Source organism: Rutilus rutilus, assembly GCF_951802725.1.
Source record: "Rutilus rutilus genome assembly, chromosome: 20".
Taxonomy (NCBI): domain Eukaryota; kingdom Metazoa; phylum Chordata; class Actinopteri; order Cypriniformes; family Leuciscidae; genus Rutilus; species Rutilus rutilus.
The window spans coordinates 21,147,367-21,166,406 of NC_140225.1; the positions used below are offsets into that span (position 1 = coordinate 21,147,367).

General features: G+C 36.3%; 1 protein-coding gene across 2 annotated transcripts in view; it reads left to right on the forward strand.

The window, feature by feature from the left end:
- Window positions 1–19,040, forward strand: part of esr2b (estrogen receptor 2b) — a 32,398-nt gene that overhangs the window by 9,962 nt on the left and 3,396 nt on the right. For both annotated transcript variants that reach the window (XM_084391394.1, XM_084391393.1), the window contains exons 2-7: window positions 4,897–5,385; window positions 6,856–7,046; window positions 7,951–8,067; window positions 8,425–8,775; window positions 14,005–14,143; window positions 18,118–18,251. In XM_084391394.1, the coding sequence (XP_084247520.1) occupies window positions 4,973–5,385; window positions 6,856–7,046; window positions 7,951–8,067; window positions 8,425–8,775; window positions 14,005–14,143; window positions 18,118–18,251 (1,345 nt within the window). In that variant the 5' untranslated portion in view covers window positions 4,897–4,972. The remainder of the gene's footprint in view (window positions 1–4,896; window positions 5,386–6,855; window positions 7,047–7,950; window positions 8,068–8,424; window positions 8,776–14,004; window positions 14,144–18,117; window positions 18,252–19,040) is intronic.

Here is a 19,040-nt window from a genome sequence, read left to right on the forward strand (position 1 = left end):
CCCCCATTGGCCCCAACGTCCTACCATTGGTTGAACCAGAAGTTGACACGTCAGACCGCTATGCTTGATCTATGTTTCGAACACGCCATAAAGCCAGTGCCATCACACTCACCAACAATCTGTTTTGCTGTACTTTGGCTAAACAACCGAACTCACAAGAGTGCACACTATTGGCCACATTTGTCAGAAGGAAACCTTTAGCGTCTAAAAACTCATTGCATCTAAAGACACAACTCACCATGCATTTCAAATCTGAGAATGATGAAATAATTTTTTAGATGATGCTATGTATTTTTTTTTTTTAGATCAGACTTTCTTTTTGTGCAAACTAAAGAAAATGTGAGTTATGTACTGAAGCATCCAAATTGTTTCTGCTAACAGGTGATGTAAGGGCAGAATTTCCAAACACAACTTTTGAAATTTGCAAATACATTTTTTTTATTTTAAATATTTAAGTACTGCTTTTGTACTATTTTTGTTGAATCCTCTGTTGACCTGTTATGATTAAATGTACAATACAATGAATTGTATTTGAGTTCTACCTGTTGAGTATAAAAATGGTATGGATAAAAATGAACAGGAATTGTGTTGAGTTGCAAAAAAAAAAAAATCATAATGAACAGCTAAGTTTTATAATTATGACCTTTTACCTTTGCATTTTTGGTACATACCGATACCTGTTTTCACTGCATTTGTATTTTTTAAATGTATTGGTAGAGAAACCAAAAGAACATAAATCATATTGGTTTAATTTGTTATTTTCATGCTTAATTAATACTGCTAAAATGCATTGATGCATGTTACTTTCACTGTTCATTCTATTGCTCTATCATATTTTATCTTTCATTTAATAGCACAACACATATTTAGAGCTGCTCCAGTGCTGAGGATCGGGTCAGTGCTTCAAATGTTTAGACACCAGTGAAATATCAATTCTTTATTCCAATTTAAAACAACAAAATTACCAGCTCAATTAATGTGAATTTAAAACATTATTAAAGACAAGTAAGCAGTCAGTAATAAAATAAGTACAAATAATCTAATTACAAATGGCACAAAGAAATGCTACAAATGAAATAAACAGTGTTTTTAGAGTTTTTCGGGTAGATATAACATGTACAGTATAGAAATTTGAATAAAGTAATCAAATATGAAAAAACACTGCATATTCATTGCTGTATAGATTAAATATAGATGGATCTTTTTGTAAAGTTACAAAAGGTAGCCTATTTAGTCAAGAGCAGTGAGTAAATTCTTGTCCTTTGTTTGATTAACATTAAAACACAGCAGCAGGTTTATTAGAACTATATATCTATCAATATATCTATATTTAATATAGATATATATAATTTTCCTCTAGAATGATCATTTTTATCAAGCTCGTATACTTAAGTCCAGTAATTTCACTTAAATGACAGTTAATAGGTAATTTTCATTGCCATTTGGAATTACTGAACTTAAATATACAAGCTTGATAAAAATGATCATTCTAGAAGAAAATTTCCGATGGCACTTAGAGGCTTTTGCATCTGAACTCTTCATATATATATATATATATATATATAATATAAAAACCTGCTGCCCCTTTAAGACCGAACAACGTAAAATGTATTAAAATAATTTCAATTCATGTGTCACATTTAAATCCGCAGCATAATGCGAGACCGTCAAACCGCCAGTTCTGTTATCAAGTACAATGAGAGATGAAGCAGCAGAAAAATGTTACGGATAGTTTTATTCCATCCGCACGGACTGAAACACAAGCAGTTCTGCAGGTTCACATTCTTCCACCAACGAACGGAACTGTCTGTTTTAGTGCATGCACAAGAATAAAACTAATGTTATGCTGGTTAATGCAATTGCTTCCTGCAGCGTTAATGACAGATCATGTCAGGTAAAAGGGAAGCAAAACATTCTTCAGATGATATTTAATGTTATGTCTGCTGGCTTTATTTCCTCAACAGCACACTTTCGTGTTCGCTTACTGTGCCTATATTGAGACTTTTCTCTGTGATTCACAGTCTTTAAATTCATATAATCTGTGCTTTCATTGATAGAAAAATCGGTTTGCTTATAGCAGTACTTGGTAACAGTGTAGAAAGAACACAAAGTAACCCCAGTTTAGCATGGTGAATATCTGCGCGGTGGCGCAACTGGTAAATCAATAGCGCTCGCGTGGCAGCGATCCGGGTTCGATCCCAGTCTGTAGTGTTTCCTACATTCAATGTACATATGTGTTCCCATTGTCTCTGATGTTCTCCGGATAAGTGAGTTACTGGTATACTGGGGTGTGTGTAAAATGTCAGTTAAAGGTAAATTCTTAAACTGTGCCATTATTTATAAAGATTACTTCATTGTATTTGAAGCACACAATAATGATGGCATTAGCACACTCCAAGTTTACTTGGAATGCCATTGCAATGTGTTTTTAAGTCACTAAGTATGACCTGAGTTTGTTATCAGTATAATATTGATGTACTGTATGTTCAACACTGTAATTGAATTGCAATTGTAATGTCACCAAAATGCATTTAAAGTTTATGCTGAGTGAAGTCTGCATTTCAAAAAAATTTCCCGAATTTTAGAAAAGAACCGCCATCTCCACTTTTTGAAAAAATGCACATGCGCAACACTCTACCTGCTCCCGAGAGGGAACGCCTATTAAACGTGTGCATGAGAGAGCATGCACGAGCCTGGTTCTCCTCGTGCACACTCTGTTTACAAGTTGCTGCGTGACTTGTGCCAGGGCTAGCATCGCTAATCATAGCTGACATTAACTTTTACTAGCAGTGATTTTTAAATGGATTTCTCCAAATCGCATGCCAAACTTTACCTGTCGAGTAGAAACTTCGCGACTGAGGCATCAGTGGGAAGGCCAACCTGTGCTTTTAGCGCACGCCAGCGTGTGAAATATTCGTGCGAGCACGTACGACGGCCTTACGTAAACATATCACCAGAATGATTGACAACTAGGAGGACCAATAGTCTTGATGATCCACCCAGAAAAAGAAAATCCTCCACTATACCTTTTAAGTACACTTTAAATTTCTACTCTTGTATTTAAGTATACTTGGAATAGTTCCACTTTAGCACAAACAAGTATATTCAATGCAACTTTAGTTGAACTTCAGCACTGCTTTTGGGCTAAAATTAAAATGCATTTAGTACAATATTAGTTGTTCCAATTTAACAGACTTTAAGTATACCAATTTATAGTGTGCCACAATACATTTAGTTATACTAAAGTACATATGAATAAATTGTGCTTAAGTATGCTATTTGTTCAATAGGGCTATTTTCACTTTTTTTTTGTCACTTTTGCATATTTTTTTAATTTAAAAATCAAACCTCGGTTCAGACACGATTTGACAAATATATATTTTTTTTATTTTTGAATACTGATCTAAAGTTTGTGTACTTTATTTTATTAATTTGATATGCTGACTTGATCCTCACTGTGGTCACATTTTCTCTCTCTCTCTCACACTCACACTCACACTCACACTCACACTCACACTCACACTCACACACACTCTCTCTCACACACACACACACACACACACACACGCACGCACACTCACGCTGTTTATTCATCATAGTCTTATCATAGTCTATTTGTTCATCTTTGGTTACAATGTTACTACATAAAGCATTGTGGACTCTGGACCTTTGTGACAAACTTTTTAAAGGATCTTTCCCCTCTGCATTTCTGACTAAAACATTTGATTTTGAATTAAAACCAGTGCCTGACCTGATGTGCCTATACTGTACACTCCATTAACTGGCCCTCTTCAAGTTATAGACTCTTCTTAAAGGTGCAGACTCTTCTCAAATGTATAGACTTATGAAAGTGACAAACTCCTGTTATCAGTAGAATATTAGAGCCTCCATCACAAGGAAATTATCCATCAGCTCATTTCCTGGAGTGGCACCTTTCAAAATGTCATCTGCAAAAAAAAAAAAAAAATCATTACCAGTTCCGTCAAAAGCAGTTATCCTGTCTGTTTTGGTGTGATGAGTCCTCTAGAAGAGAGCAGTGTAACCCGCCACAGCGGCTATTTACCTCCCTCCACAGCACCGGTCTCACTTTACATCATGTGCATTGGACGGATTTAGAAATAATTATATTAAATATGCATCGTTTTTCTATTTTTCCAGTCACTTTATCAGAGAAAAGTAGTAAAAGGAGGTGCATCTGCTAACATAGCTAGGAAAAAACAGGCCTACTAGCAATCATTGGTCCAGTATGTCTTTTTGAGCATGCTGTGTTGTCTTTATGTAGACCCTCACTAGCCTGCCAAGTTTTGTGTCTGGAAAAACCGTAAAAATCACAAACCGGTTTAGAGACCATTAAAGAAAATTCAGGCAACACCTATTTCACACTTACAGGACACATTAAAGGCTTGTGCAACATGTACACTGCCGTTCAAAAGTTTGGGGTTGGTAAGATTTATTTTAATGTTTTTGAAAGTCTGTAAAACTGTAGTATTGTGAAATATTATTACAATTTTAAATAACTTTATTTTAATATATTTTAAAAATGTAATTTATTCCTGTGATGCAAAGCTGAATTTTTCAGCATCATTACTCAAGTCTTCAGTGTCACATGATCCTTCAGAAATCATTCTAATATGCTGAGTTGCTGCTCAAGTAACACTATTATTATTATTATTATTATTATTATTATTATTATTATTATTATTATTATTATTATTATTATTATTATCACAGTTGAAAACGGTTGTACCTAATGTTTTTGAGGAAACCTTGACAATTTATTTAAAAAATACTATTACGCACCCTTTACTTTTGAACTGTGGTGTATGTTTAACATGCAGGAGGGGGTTTACGGTGTTACTCTGATATCAGGATCTGATTTCTATTTTTGTCCTTCAGCAAGAGCTTCCTCTGACACAGTTGGGCCTGCGATGCAGTAGTCTGTCAAGACAGGACCTCGCTTGAGTTCTCCAGAATGAGCTCCTCCCCTGGTCCAGTCCCTGCGTCCGTCTCCCCTGCCCTGGCCGATCGAGGGGACTCTCCTAACCTCTTACCCCGTCTGTACACTTCCCCACTCGGCATGGACAACCAGACCATCTGCATTCCGTCTCCGTATTTGGAAGCCTGTCAGGATTATTCACCACCGCACGGGGGAGAGTTCAACCATGGAGCTTTAACACTCTACAGCCCGGTGTCCTCCGCAGTGCTAGGGTACCCTCATCCCCCCGTGTCTGAAAGCCTGGTCCCGCTCAGTCCCACAATCTTCTGGCCTTCCCACACCACACACACTGCGCTGTCTCTGCACTGCCCACCTCCGCTGGCCTACAGCGAAACATTCTCACACACTGCCTGGGAAGACGCCAAGACACACACGCTTAACCAGAACAGGTGAGAATGTGTATTAAACAGTGCAGTGCGTGTGTTAAACTAGCCACTAATAGCAGATATATTCCTTTCATCTCCAGGTGGCAGCTGTCAAAGGGATAGTTCAGTTGCCATAGAAACAATAACAGCCCTGTGACCAAACAAAATGTTTTATTTTTCCTGCACTTTATTAGAGGTGCTTGCTACAGTATTTTAAATCATGCAGCTTGTTGAGCAGACAATAAAACGGGTAAAAAGGCCCGTAGATCAGTGGTTCTCGGCTGCTGGGTCAAGACCCAGGATGTGGTCACACAGCAGGTCTGTTCTGACAGGATCACCGACAGTCACAGCAGGGAAGAAATTATTTTATATGCAAATAATAAAATTCACCTTGCCAATAGTCTATAGTTTGTTTAGCGAGATAGATAGGCTATAATATTACATTTTCAGTCTGTGATTGCAGGATCTAAATGCAGAAATTATTTTATTAAACACAAACTCAAAATACTTGCAAATTATGTAAATTTATTGTATTTGTAGTATACTTGGCATAAAATAAATGTATTTCAAATACATTTTTGTATATACATTTTTCACTAGGGAACTAATCAATGAAATGAACATCAGGTGCAACTACTCAATCAATCAATGGAAAACCATGGAAACAAAGGGTGCGTCTCAAACAGTGAATCAATATATGGTGTACATGCATTTGGGCACTATGCTCACTACACATCCGGACACTGACTCCATTTCTGGTGATCACTATTTGTATTTATGAACATCAGCAGACCTGATATATTTCTGACATTTATTTTTTTTATGTTATTTAAAGTACATTATGATAAATACTTTGCTACATAATGTTTCTTGTTACATGCAACATTTTAGCTGTAAGTAATTATAAATGTTAGCTAGATTATGTTCATTACCTGTCTAGTGATGTACAGTATGTTCAGTTGTGTACAAGTTTTTTTCAGGTTCTTTGATTTAATAGAAAGTTCAAAAGAACAGCATTTATCTGAAATAGAAAGCTTTTGTAACATCATACACACTACGGTTCAAAAGTTTCTGGTCAGTAAGAATTTTCTTTTTTGGAAAGAACTTAAATTTTAAAATATATTTAAATAAAAAAAACTGCTATTTTAAATTGTAATAATATTTCACAATATTAGATTTTGTTCTGTATTTTTAATCAAATAAATACAGCCTTGGTGAGCATAAGAGACTTCTTTTAAAAACATTTTAAAAAGTACCGATCCCAAACTTTTGAACGGCAGTGTATGTATAGTACTATAATACTATATCAAGCAACTAGAGCAGATTAACCGCATAGAAATGTCGTAACAATCACATAGCAACACACTTGCAACCACCCAGAACACCCCAGCATCCTGCTGATGAGGTTTACATGCACCAATCACATTGTTTTTAAGAAATGTAAAAATGTTTTCTTCTTCTCTTTTACTTTATCTGTACCTTCATCTTTTATAGTTCTGTCCTTACTCATGCAAAGCTGTTAGGGCAGCAAGTGGAAGGTGCTGATGGCTTGAATCCTTCTCCAGGCATTGTGGGTAAAGGAGACACGCACTTTTGTGCGGTGTGTCATGACTACGCCTCTGGGTATCACTATGGTGTCTGGTCATGTGAGGGGTGCAAGGCTTTCTTCAAACGGAGCATTCAAGGTAATACTCATGGTCAAACCATTTAACGTAACAAATACATGCTCTTCAGAAGTTTGGGTTTCTGAAATCCCATGGAAATAAATGGAAAGTTTCTTCCTTTTTGAGTTTTTTTCCCTCCACGAATCCTCAAATACTGTACTTGTTCTGTACACAGATTTCTCCGGATATGTCAGGGTCAGTGCACTGTGTTCTTCCATAAGGACTTAAAACAAGTTTGTTATGACCTTTCAACCAATAGACGCTACTCAAAAGGCCGGATATGTAAAAAACATGAGAATAATGAATCTCAGTCAAAACCACACAATATATATATTTGTTTTAAAGGACAAGCACACTCTTATCATGGATTACATTGAACAGGGAATATTTTTTTGCCTGGAATGAGTTTTTGATGTTCCTACTAACAGAAATAAAAATAGGTTAAGAGAGGAATTTATATTTTACAAACATAAGAAAAAATAAATGATTTTTTGAAGATTACATTTAACCTTGTTCAATTATTAGTGCTTTTAAAGATGAACTTTTCGTGACCGTTAGATAATGGCAACGGTATATTTATATATGAAGAATTAAGTTTATATGCATGTATAAAATATATTTTTTTACAATTATTTAAAAATCTCTTATATCAGTCAATATCCAATGTGACTTGGTACTGACATTGAGCATTGATCATAAATTACATATTCTGTTTTGTTTGTTTTAACTAAAAAAAATATTAAATTAATCATGCTAAAATATAATTTATGTCAGCCCTAATGTGGTAATATTATCTTACACAATAGAGTGAGATGACATTAAAAAGCTGAATCCAAGGTGTCCACTGTGGATTTGTAGTCTAGCTTCCCCCACAAGAATGTGAGCTTGATTATCACGTTTTGTTTTTTCTCCCAATATTCTTCAGGACACAATGACTATATTTGTCCAGCCACCAACCAGTGCACTATTGACAAGAGCCGACGCAAGAGCTGCCAGGCCTGTCGACTCCGCAAGTGCTATGAAACAGGCATGATGAAGTGTGGTATGCAGCCGCCTATCTATTTTCTGTGTGTCGCCCCATACCTATTGCATAGAAAGAAAGATATTATACTTTAAACTTTGAACATTCTTTTTATTTGGAAATATAAAGTGGGTTGTGAATACCATTTCATGTTGATTTTGTCTGGTGTTAAGACATGCAGTATTTACCCATTTTTCAGCAAACAGTCGTTAATAAAAATTGAACTTGCACTGTCGTCCTGGAAAATGTGAAGTGACGTCATATGATGTGTGCATTGCATTTGTTAAATTGTTACGTCTGAAAAGATGTTACAATAAGTTAGAATAAGTGTGCTGTGCTGTGTGCACTTTTGATGCATGTGCGTAATTGTGTGAACAGGTGTGAGGCGGGAACGCTGCAGTTACCGCGGTGCTCGTCATCGTCGAAATCCCCCGATCAGAGACGGCTTGGGCGAGGTGTTAGGGGTCAGAGGTTGTTCCCAGCATAATTTAGAAATTCCTCTCAATCCCACTGATCACCTCTTCCCTTCTGGGGGCAGAGCTGAGGGGTGTGTCCTGAGCTTCTCCCCTGAGCAGTTGGTGAACTGTATTCTGGAGGCGGAGCCTCCTCAGATTTGCCTGAAAGAGCCAGTGAAAAAGCCGTACACTGAGGCCAGCATGATGATGTCACTAACCACCCTCGCTGACAAGGAACTGGTGCTCATGATCAGCTGGGCCAAGAAGATACCAGGTGTGTGTGCTTTGAAATAAATAAATATATACAGATGGTGGACAACCAGAATGCCTAATACCGCCGCGCCAGCTGCCGCGGCGAAATCACCGCGGCGAAAATAAACCAGCCGCATTTCAAAGTCGTTCCCAAAATGACCGCCAGGTGGCGCAAAGGGACATTGTGCAAAACAGCAGCAATTGCCGTATTTTAAAATGTAAGTGGGTTAAATATAAAACCTTAAGCCTAATAGGCATATTTTTCATATATATAAATAGGCCTATAAGGCTACAACAGAATAGAACCGAAGATAGAATCAATTTTAGAACTGAAAAAATAGAATCAAAAGTTAAAAATAGAGACATATTAGGAGCAATGACGCTGAATATTTGTACTATTCTATTGAGGAATTAGATAAATGAAGAGCTCTGGTGAGCGATACAATTGCATTGTAATTTATAGTGATTTCAAAAGCAGTCCTTAAAAAAAAATAATAATACATGGAGTAGTGTGGCATAATTTTTGAGAGATTACGCGGAACGCGTTTTAGTTAAGATCCTGGTTTCAATGCCCTTAATGTATATAGGCTAGGCTACTGCTTTAAAAAAATGTCACAACGCGTTTTGAGATTGTTTTGAATTAAACATTGAAGTTTAAAATGTAGTGTTTTGGCACACCAGGCCGATTGGCGTTACGCATTGTTCAAAAATCCGGTTTTATTCTGGCATGTTGAATTGGCGTTAGAATTTTGTTTTAGATTTATTAGATTTAGATTTTAGATTTCGTTAGATTTATTTTTCTCATAACAGCTAAAATAACTTAATATATGCCTTGTCTTAATATGACCTACTTAATATAGGCAATAGGCATATAATAGCCTATATAATAAATTAGCAAAACTTGGCCACTAAATATTTAATTTTCAATTATTTTAATTATCACAATTAAAGTTTTAATTTTATTAAATTGAACAAGCGCAACAATCAGCATTTAATCAAATATTCTAAAAGATGTATTATTAATAATAATGTTATTTCAACATAATATTTCGTTTTTTCGACATAATATGTGTGCGTGCAACAAGCAAGATGTGTAGCCTATTTGTAAATCCGGTGATGCGTGCATTGATTTTTATCAATAAACAAGTGTTTTCTGACAGTGTCGACTGCAAAGATGAAGTTGACGATCGCCATATTTGTAGTGAACGCACCTAGAGAGAAATGCACATAAAGACATAATCAGAGAGTAGCCTTTTTCTTTTCGTTTTGAATTATTTCGTTTGAAGACATTTCAAGCTCTGTGTATTTTATGTATTTATCATGTCTGTGTGAGGCATACGCTGAGTTTCGTTAAGTTAGGAGGATGAGATGCGCTCCAGCTGACGTGCAATGCAAGTGACCGCGCGGGCGCCTCCATGATTAGTGTCTGTTATATTTGCTTCTCTTACTTATTAAATATTAAATATTTTAACAAATATGATACTAAATGAGATTATTTAATGGCTACAACAGTATAGTAGGCCTAGACTCTATTTGTACAAATTGCTGCACATTAATTTAATTAAATGAAACCTTGTAACGAATTCACATTGTAGGGTAGACTGTGTACAGTTGAGACACCTTAAATAACTTGCGTTCGCAGCAAGCACAAGTTGTGATTTTTGCTGTGCACTTGCATAATTAGTGTCAGCTGGGAAGGAAATATAGAGACCAGACCTCTTGGAACTTTAATTGAATACATAGCGTTGGTAAAGCATACTGAAATTACATCCCTACAAATTTATTAGGCCCTACTGAAAATAAATGTATCGAATTTAAGCAAAGTAGCCTAAATGTTAAGACTGTAAACCCTTTGCTTTTTTACGTAGCCTATAAAGGATTCTTATAGCCGACTTTGTGTTAATATAATTTGTAGAGAATTTTTTTTAACTCAAACATTAACACTGAAATAAATGAAACTAAATTATTGTACATTTTTTTGGCACACCACGACGAGTGGCGCTATGCATTGTTCTAAAACCAGGTTTTATTCTGGCATGTTGAATTAGTGTTCGACAAATTTCGACAAAGTTCGACATTTGAATGAAGAGCGCTTCTCGCTCGTGTGAGCGAACACACACTGGAACGTTAGGCCATGTCGCAACGAGTGAATCGTGGCCGAGTGGTTGAACTTACGTTACGATCATTTAGATGACACGGGTTCGAATCCCGAACTAACTTGGACTACTGATATTTGTATATTAGCCTATTAATGCATTTTATAGTCTATTGTTGATGCAGAGAGATTTGTCTAGTTCTAAAACATAGTTTTTTGCTTATAGCCTATTTACAAAATAAAAATCACCATGCATTTCCATTTTACACTAAGGAACAAATATTATACAATGACTTTACTTCTGTAGCCTATAATAATTCCAATCGTAATTTCAAAAGCAGTTCTGTTAAAATTTGTGTATATATATATGACGTTTAAACGACAAACAATAAAATCAGAACCAGTATTCTGTTGCGTTCATGGGGCTCGATGGTGTTTTAAGCCCCCAATGGCTCCTTAGAGGCAACTAACCCTACCCTCAACCTTAAACCTACCCATCCCCTCGCTGCCTGGAAGGCGCCGTTGGGGGCTTAAAACACCAAGTGCCGTTGGTTCCAGTGGCAGTAATGCATCCACGGCTTTTCAAAATGTCACAAAGCGTTTTGAGATTGTTTTGAATGAAATATTTAAGTTTATAATTAAGTGTTTTGGCACACCACGACGAGTGGCAAACTCTTTGTTTTGTTTTGCAAACTCCGCTAGCCTGTGGGGGGTTTGGAGAAGGCAATAGTTGCTTTATCGTGGGGGTGCAGGACAGAGGTGTTAATGTTCCGTCTTTCATATGGAGAGTGTCGGAGCCAGCCTGATGAGCAGGCAAAGGCAAAATTCTTCTAAGGATTAATCTCAAAATCTCCAAAAGTCCATATGTAGGCCCTATATCTTATTAAATTATAAATATTGTAGTTTTATTGATTGTATTTAAAGGTTTTCCACACACAATTTCAATTTAGCAGATACAGAGCTCTTTAATTCGCGACCCACCTCGTTTTATTGTAAGGTGAATTCAGCAAGGCATGTTGTATCTTTGAAGGAACAAAAGCTATTTGTTACAGTTTTTTCTTTCGTGATTTGTGTGGATGACACAGCGACATACAGTATTATCAGCTGTATGGTGTTTTTTTACGCTGAAATGCTTAATTTCGAGAAAGACCCGCCGCGCGCAGTGAGGGAGACCAAACTTACTAAAAAAATATCCAGCGCGAGAGAGGCAAAGAAAAACGCCTGTTCTTAATTTATGTTGCTTTGCACTTTTTTCGTTTTGTACCGTTTTAATTTTTTTTATTTAGCTGCAATTTCTTTGACAATAGAAATTTAAAATGTTGCAAGAATAAGATTCTGTGTTTCTTATTTTGCATCACAAAGGGAATAAACTCTATCGATGCAACCCTGTTTAAATAAATAAACTGACACTTTATTCGTACCTTGAAATGTGCGATGGGTTTTCAAACTTAATTAATTTTCTTTTTCTTTTACATTTTCATTGTTTATTTTTTAATTGAAAGCAATACTGTATTGAAAGTATTTTTCTGATTTGTTCGATCTGTTTTGAAAAATGTCTTCCGTTGCTATGGCCGGGTATCACTGTCAGTCATCTCAATCTCGTGAATGATTCACACACACACAAAAAAGCGGCTCAATTGGAATGTTGCAAATTTATGTTGTAATGTAGGCTACAATTGATAATTAAACAAGATGATTGACTTTAATAAACAGATGCATATTTAAGCATCAAGAACGGAAAAACATAAACACTGTCGGCTACACTGATATTCGATCTCAGATCGTTTGAAGCTCCGAAAGGCTATTGTTAATGCATTGACCACAGAGCTATCGTCTGTATAGAATAGTTGAATAGTTATAGCCTACCACTCGGCCACGAATTTGTTTTGTTTTATTTTGTTTGAAATGGATTTTTACATGTTTTGCTTTCGTTAATGTTAACCAATTCTGTAGTAGCATAATAGGCCTATATTTTTTCCCTAAAAGTTTGTTTTATTCTCTGCTTTGTTTGTTTATATTTTTACATATTCAATCAGTCTCATTTTTGTTCAAATAATGAAAAAAGGTTTTTTTTTTTTTTTTTTTTTACAAGATCTTGCGCCACGTTTTTTTTTATTTATTATTATTATTTTTTAAATAAACAGATAGGAAACTTACCTTTTAAAATGCCGCAGTTGCTGCTGTTTTGCCCTGTCACTTGCGCCACCCGGTATAGCCTATAGTCATTTCGCGAACGACTTTGAAATTCGACTGGTTTATTTTTGTAGTAAATAAACCAGTAATAGGCATTGTGTGATTGTTTATTTGATTATTTATTAAAGAATTCAATTGATAATCATAACAACATGTAAGCCTATTTAATTCTGAATATAACAAAGAATGCTTAAACCGACTAACATCGGTTAGTAACTGCAAGTCCTGAAAATGTTTTAATTTTACGGTAAATTATTTTAATTTATTTCACTGTTATGTTTCAGTTAATAAATCTACAAATTAAAATAACACGAAGTATTGACAAGTAGCCTAACCTATTGACATAGCCTTTCTAAATTATAGAAAAACTGGGCACACAATGTTAATGTGTGTCTGCTTTGTTTAAATTTAATGAATTTTTTATTCGTTTAACTACAATATTTATCTTGAATTTATCTGTGACCTCAACTCAGATTACTGCCGCGGCAGATTACGTCATAAAGAGAATAAACTGACACTTTTCAAAGTCTGTGATTACAGCGCCACTCAGCGGTAAAAGGCAGCAAATACACATCCCAATTTTGCCGCCGCGGGAACGGCGGCGGTAAAAGTCTCATTCTGGTTGTCCACCATCTGTATATATGAAATATTCATCTGATTTGTAAGTTCTTAGTTTATTATGTTAAGTCCTTAGGTCAGGGGTTCACAGCAGATTGACTTTCTTGTCATTTTTAAAAGGTTAATGGGATTTAGTCATCATCAAATAGTTTAGCAGAATGTTGCTCTTATCTGTGCAATGAAAGGTGAACAGGGGCTGTCATACTGCAGAAATGACACAGCTTCATAAACATCATAATTTTGTGTGTGTGTATCTGTATGTGCACTTACCTCAAGCATTTGAAGGGCAGCAGCTGTGTGTAGGAGTGTGTTCTGGAAGGCCTTTGTGTGTTTGTTTCTCCTCAGGTTTCGTGGAGCTGACGCTTTCAGATCAGGTGCATCTATTGGAATGCTGCTGGCTGGATATTCTGATGTTGGGATTGATGTGGAGATCTGTGGATCATCCCGGGAAACTCATCTTCTCACCCGACCTCAAACTGAACAGGTAAAACCTCCTACTGACATAGGAAAACGGCTCCTTCCACAGCACAAATGACACTGCCATCTGTGTAAACGTCACAACACGTTCTTAAAACCAAGAATACATTCTGAGAGGATAATTTGGGAGTATTTACACTGCATAGAGTCTCCTACAACAGGTTTACATGCATCAAATGTCAATGTTTCATTTCCTCATAATATACATTTTCACATCACCACATTTTCAATGATTCTGAAACGACTCGTCAGATAAATCAATCACTCTAAATCCCTCCTTTCCGCGAGCTACTCTGCTCTGATTGGCCAGACAGCTCAGTCTGTTGTGATTGGTCTACCGCGTGTCGAAAACAAAAACGCCCATTGCCATAAGTACGTCAGCTCTGTGTGTCCTGAGGCTTCCTACACCATAAACTAAACACAGTAATAAACAATGACATCGATTTTTACCATATCAGTCCGATGATGAAACTTTGGAAGAACTAGATATTCAACCGGACCCTCCATCGCAAGGACGACTTAAGCTGGACGTTTCTCAGTGATGCGCTACTTAGTTTGAGGTACATTATGAGATGTTGCAACTGTAATTCCTCACCATCAGCATTAACAAGTGAATGTCCATCAACAAACCGATTATTTTACTTGTAGTCATTTATTTACAGAGTATTTTTCTAATATATTGCGGTGAACACGTGGAAACTGTATCAATAACAGTGCATGTATGCAATGTATACATTAGCCGAGCTCTAGCGTGAATGACTGATGTAACATAAAGACAGTAATAATGTGAGTTAACCAGTTAGCAGGAGACCTACACAATATAAAACTCAAAACTAAGTATTTTGAACACCATCTTTCAAGAGCAAGTGGTTTGCGAAATCATGCATTGAACTCTGAGATTTGAGAAGCAGTCACAAGTAAAATAAAGGGAACACAGCAAAAGTTTAGGATTATACTGCTGTGAAATCGTGGTAAAGATTAATTTTAACCTGCGATTCTTCACATGCTCGTCCTTGAGCTGTAAAAAAAAAAACTGGCTTTACCTTCACATTGTAGAGCACAGCATCATCTTGATGTGAGGTTGAAGTTTTCCCTAGTGTCTTCGCGCGGAATAAGTGGGCAGGCAATATGTTAATGTTTTGTCTTGATGTCACGGCTTATGACTCATTTGAAAAAGGCGTTTCTTGTAGTTGGTCACCAGGTTTGTACACATCTCAGGAGGGATTTTGGTCCACTCCTCTTTACAGATACTCTCTAAATCCTTAAGGTTTCTTGGCTGTCGCTTGGCAGCTCAAAGTTTCGGCTCCCTCTATAGATTGAGGTCTGGAGACTGGCTAGGCCACTCCAAGACCTTAATGTGCTTCTTCTTGAGCCACTCCTTTGTTGCCTTGGAGGTATGTTTTGTCATTGTCATGCTGGAAGACCCTTCCACAACCCATCTTCAGTGTTCTGGCTGAAGGAAGGAGGTTCTCGTCCAAGATTTGACAGTACATGGCCCCGTCCGTTGGCCATGGCAAAATTAATTGAAATAGGTCAACACAACAAATGTTTCAAGCGGTTTCCCCAAATTCAACTGAAAATGCAACTTTTAATGAATTTAACGATACTAAGAGACTGTGACTAAAGCTCGTATCTCGAGTGGATCCTCAAACTGTCTGCAAAACCTCATACAGTAGCTACAGGAGCGGAGAAGAGCGTCTTAGTCTGGTATTTGCCGTCTAGTCATAGCCAATACAGCCTGTGCATAACACTTGGTCTTTTATAACACAAGCTTTTTGCCAAAAACTGTGCGCCTACATAGCTTTAATAATCTTTTGTAACCTGTAAGTTGATAAAGTGGGAGAAATCGTCTCATATCTTGCTTGATGGTAACATTTGAAAAACACTGGTGTTTAGTGGATTTATTCATCAACCTTCAGATAATCTGCTATTGTGTGTGTCCAGTGCACACAGTGTTTGTGTGCACACGCTGTGTGTGACGTGCATGAATGTTGTTGTTGTTGAAGTTCATTAATTAAGAAAACTGAATGCAAAAAGATTTCACCCTCTTTGTTTTCACTGCAAAATTTCTTTTGAAAAATTTAATTTTGTTTCTCAAGTAAATGTGTCTTTATTTAAGAATGTTGTACTGGAAAACAAGAAAAAAATGAGGAAGAAAATAATTTTTTGCAATGTTTACCTGGTTTGCATGCATGTGTGTGCATGTTTATTCATTTGTGTCTCTGGAATTGAATATTCCTCTTCCTTGGTGATTATCTCTAGGGTCTTAACAAACCTTGGTGTGTTCTCATAACACGAGCTTAGTTTGTACTATTCATTTCTCACACACATTTGAGTGAGTGTGTGTGTATGAGAAAGTATGTGAGAGAACGTGTTCTTCCTTTGTCTTTCACCTGACACTCTAAGGTTGTCTATTTATTCAGTATAAGCTGATGGATGTTAAAGTGCCCCTATTATGCTTTTTCGAATATTACCTTTTATGCTTTCATCCTAAACGGCTACTATTAGCTGTTTGTGAATGTAAAATGTCTGCAAAGTTTTAAAGGGAATGTCTAATGCTATTTCATGCATTCTGACTTATTTACACTGTCTCATGCTAAACATGGCCAAAGTTTCAAAAAACAAGTTGGACTTATGATAGTATTTCTGAAAGTAAAGAATCAATTCTTGCAAAATGCCAGCATATGATCTCCATTTGCTGCCCGCGAACAACGTCTGTTTTGACCCGCCGTCAAACACTGTAGCTGAGTTTGGCTCGTGTTGTGGACATGTTGAAAAGATGCTGTTTTCAGTGCTGTGAATCCACTTTGCAGACATTTCCTAAGGACTGTAAGCGGGTTGACCAATCACAACAGACTGGGCCATCTAACCAATCAAAGCAGAGGAGACTCGTGGAAAGGAAGGGTTTGGGACTGAATTTTCGAATGAACCATTTTCAGACACTTGAAATGAGGTGATGTGCAATGTATCATGGGAAAATTAGTGACCATCAGTTTGATCTTGGATGCCTGTAAACCTATTCTAGGAGACCTCCAAAATAAAATAGAGAAACGTTTAAAATAGCATAATAGGGGCACTCTAACTAGTTTTAGTATCTTTGCCATCTTTTTCTAGTTATTTATTTTTTTGTTTATTTTTTTTGTTACTCGGTCACTCTTTTTTGGTACACTTGGTTTATAACTGTGAAAAAGTAGAAAAAAGTGATCGCCATTGGCTATATATATACACACACTTTTTTTGTATATATGCCTATATATTTATTTTTATTTTATATTCCACCAAATCAGCTTATCTTTGTAAAATGGCACAGCTTTTTAAATATTTTTTGTGAACATAGCAAATGTACACAATCAAGCATTATTTAATGATAGAACTTTAGTAATTAGAGCTAAAACTTGCTAATCATGCATGAATGCATATTTGTCATTTTAACTGAACTTAGGACTGGTGGTGGTGCTTAAGATATTGTTAGTCATTCAGTGTTTCTGTAAAAAAAATAGATAATAGTAATTCATAATAGTAATTATTATTAAAAGATAATAATGCTCCTACTAATAATGAAAATATACAACACATGAGCTGCTGGGTTCATGAATGTTTATCACGTTGTCAGCGTTTGCTCGAACTGATTTGCTGAAATTAAAACAGGGATGAGTGCCATCCAATGAGATTGCCGTTTGCACATAAGCTCCGCCCACTACCAGAGAAGCCGGCATATGTTCTACTTGTTCTTAAAAGCTGAATAATATTAGATGAACTCGATATACTTGTTTGTATTTCTCTCTCTCTCTCTCTCTCTCTCTCTCTCTCTCTCTCTCTCTCTCTCTAAAGCCAGTTTTTTTTTTTTTTGGAGGCTCTCAAAAGTTTAAAATGGACTTGACATATTCGGGATAGTTTGGGATTGTGCACAGCGGCGCCCTTTTCCTGTGGCTCCAGAGTGATAAGTCACATCAGGTGATTGGCCTTTCTCTCTACTTTCAGGGGTGAATGGAATTGTGTTGAAGGCATCATGGAGATCTTTGACATGCTGCTGGCCACCACCTCCAGATTCAGAGAACTGAAGCTACAGAGGGAGGAATACGTCTGTCTCAAAGCCATGATCCTTCTCAACTCCAGTATGACACTTCTCTGATTGTGTGTGTGTGTGTGTGTGTGCGTTATTTTCTGAGAGGAAAATGCTTTAAAATAAAATGCTACATATCTTGTTTTTTCTCTACATAATTTTAGGGCTATATAGTTAACTATAGCTAGCATGTTGTTCAATAACAGAAGCTTTTGATTTACATGTCTGGTCTCTGGTCACCTGCCATGGCCGCCGCTTTATAGTTTAACCCTATAAAACCTACTCCTATTTGATACATGAATTGCTAAGGCTTCTAATTATCCAAATCATCCAAACATTGCTGAAAAACACAATCTTTACATGCCTTTTGTCTTACAGGCATTTTAGTATAATTATAAAAAGTCCACCTTCAGTTTTTTGTAGATGTGTCTTTTTGCCTTAAAGTTATATACTGTTACCGTGAATATAACTTTTATATTGTTAGTAATTTTTCAATAGGAATATTTACTGGACTGAAGCAACTTGGGTCTACTTGATTATCCATGCATATTTTTTTTCCATGTTAAAATGTATCTATCAAATAAGTTGGAACATGATTGCATTGAATTATACGTTTAGCCCCCACGATTAAAGAGCTTTGATCATGAAACTAATTTAAATATCATCTTATCAAGGCATATTTTGGAGATCTAGGGTGATTACTTGCATACAATGCATATAAATATCAGTTATCTAAATCTCATTGATTTACATTATAAGCTATCAGAATTTCATCTCTACTTTTCAGCTTTATAACTACTGCAACAAATTGCATATTTTTGCTCAGTTTGGGCCTCTGTAT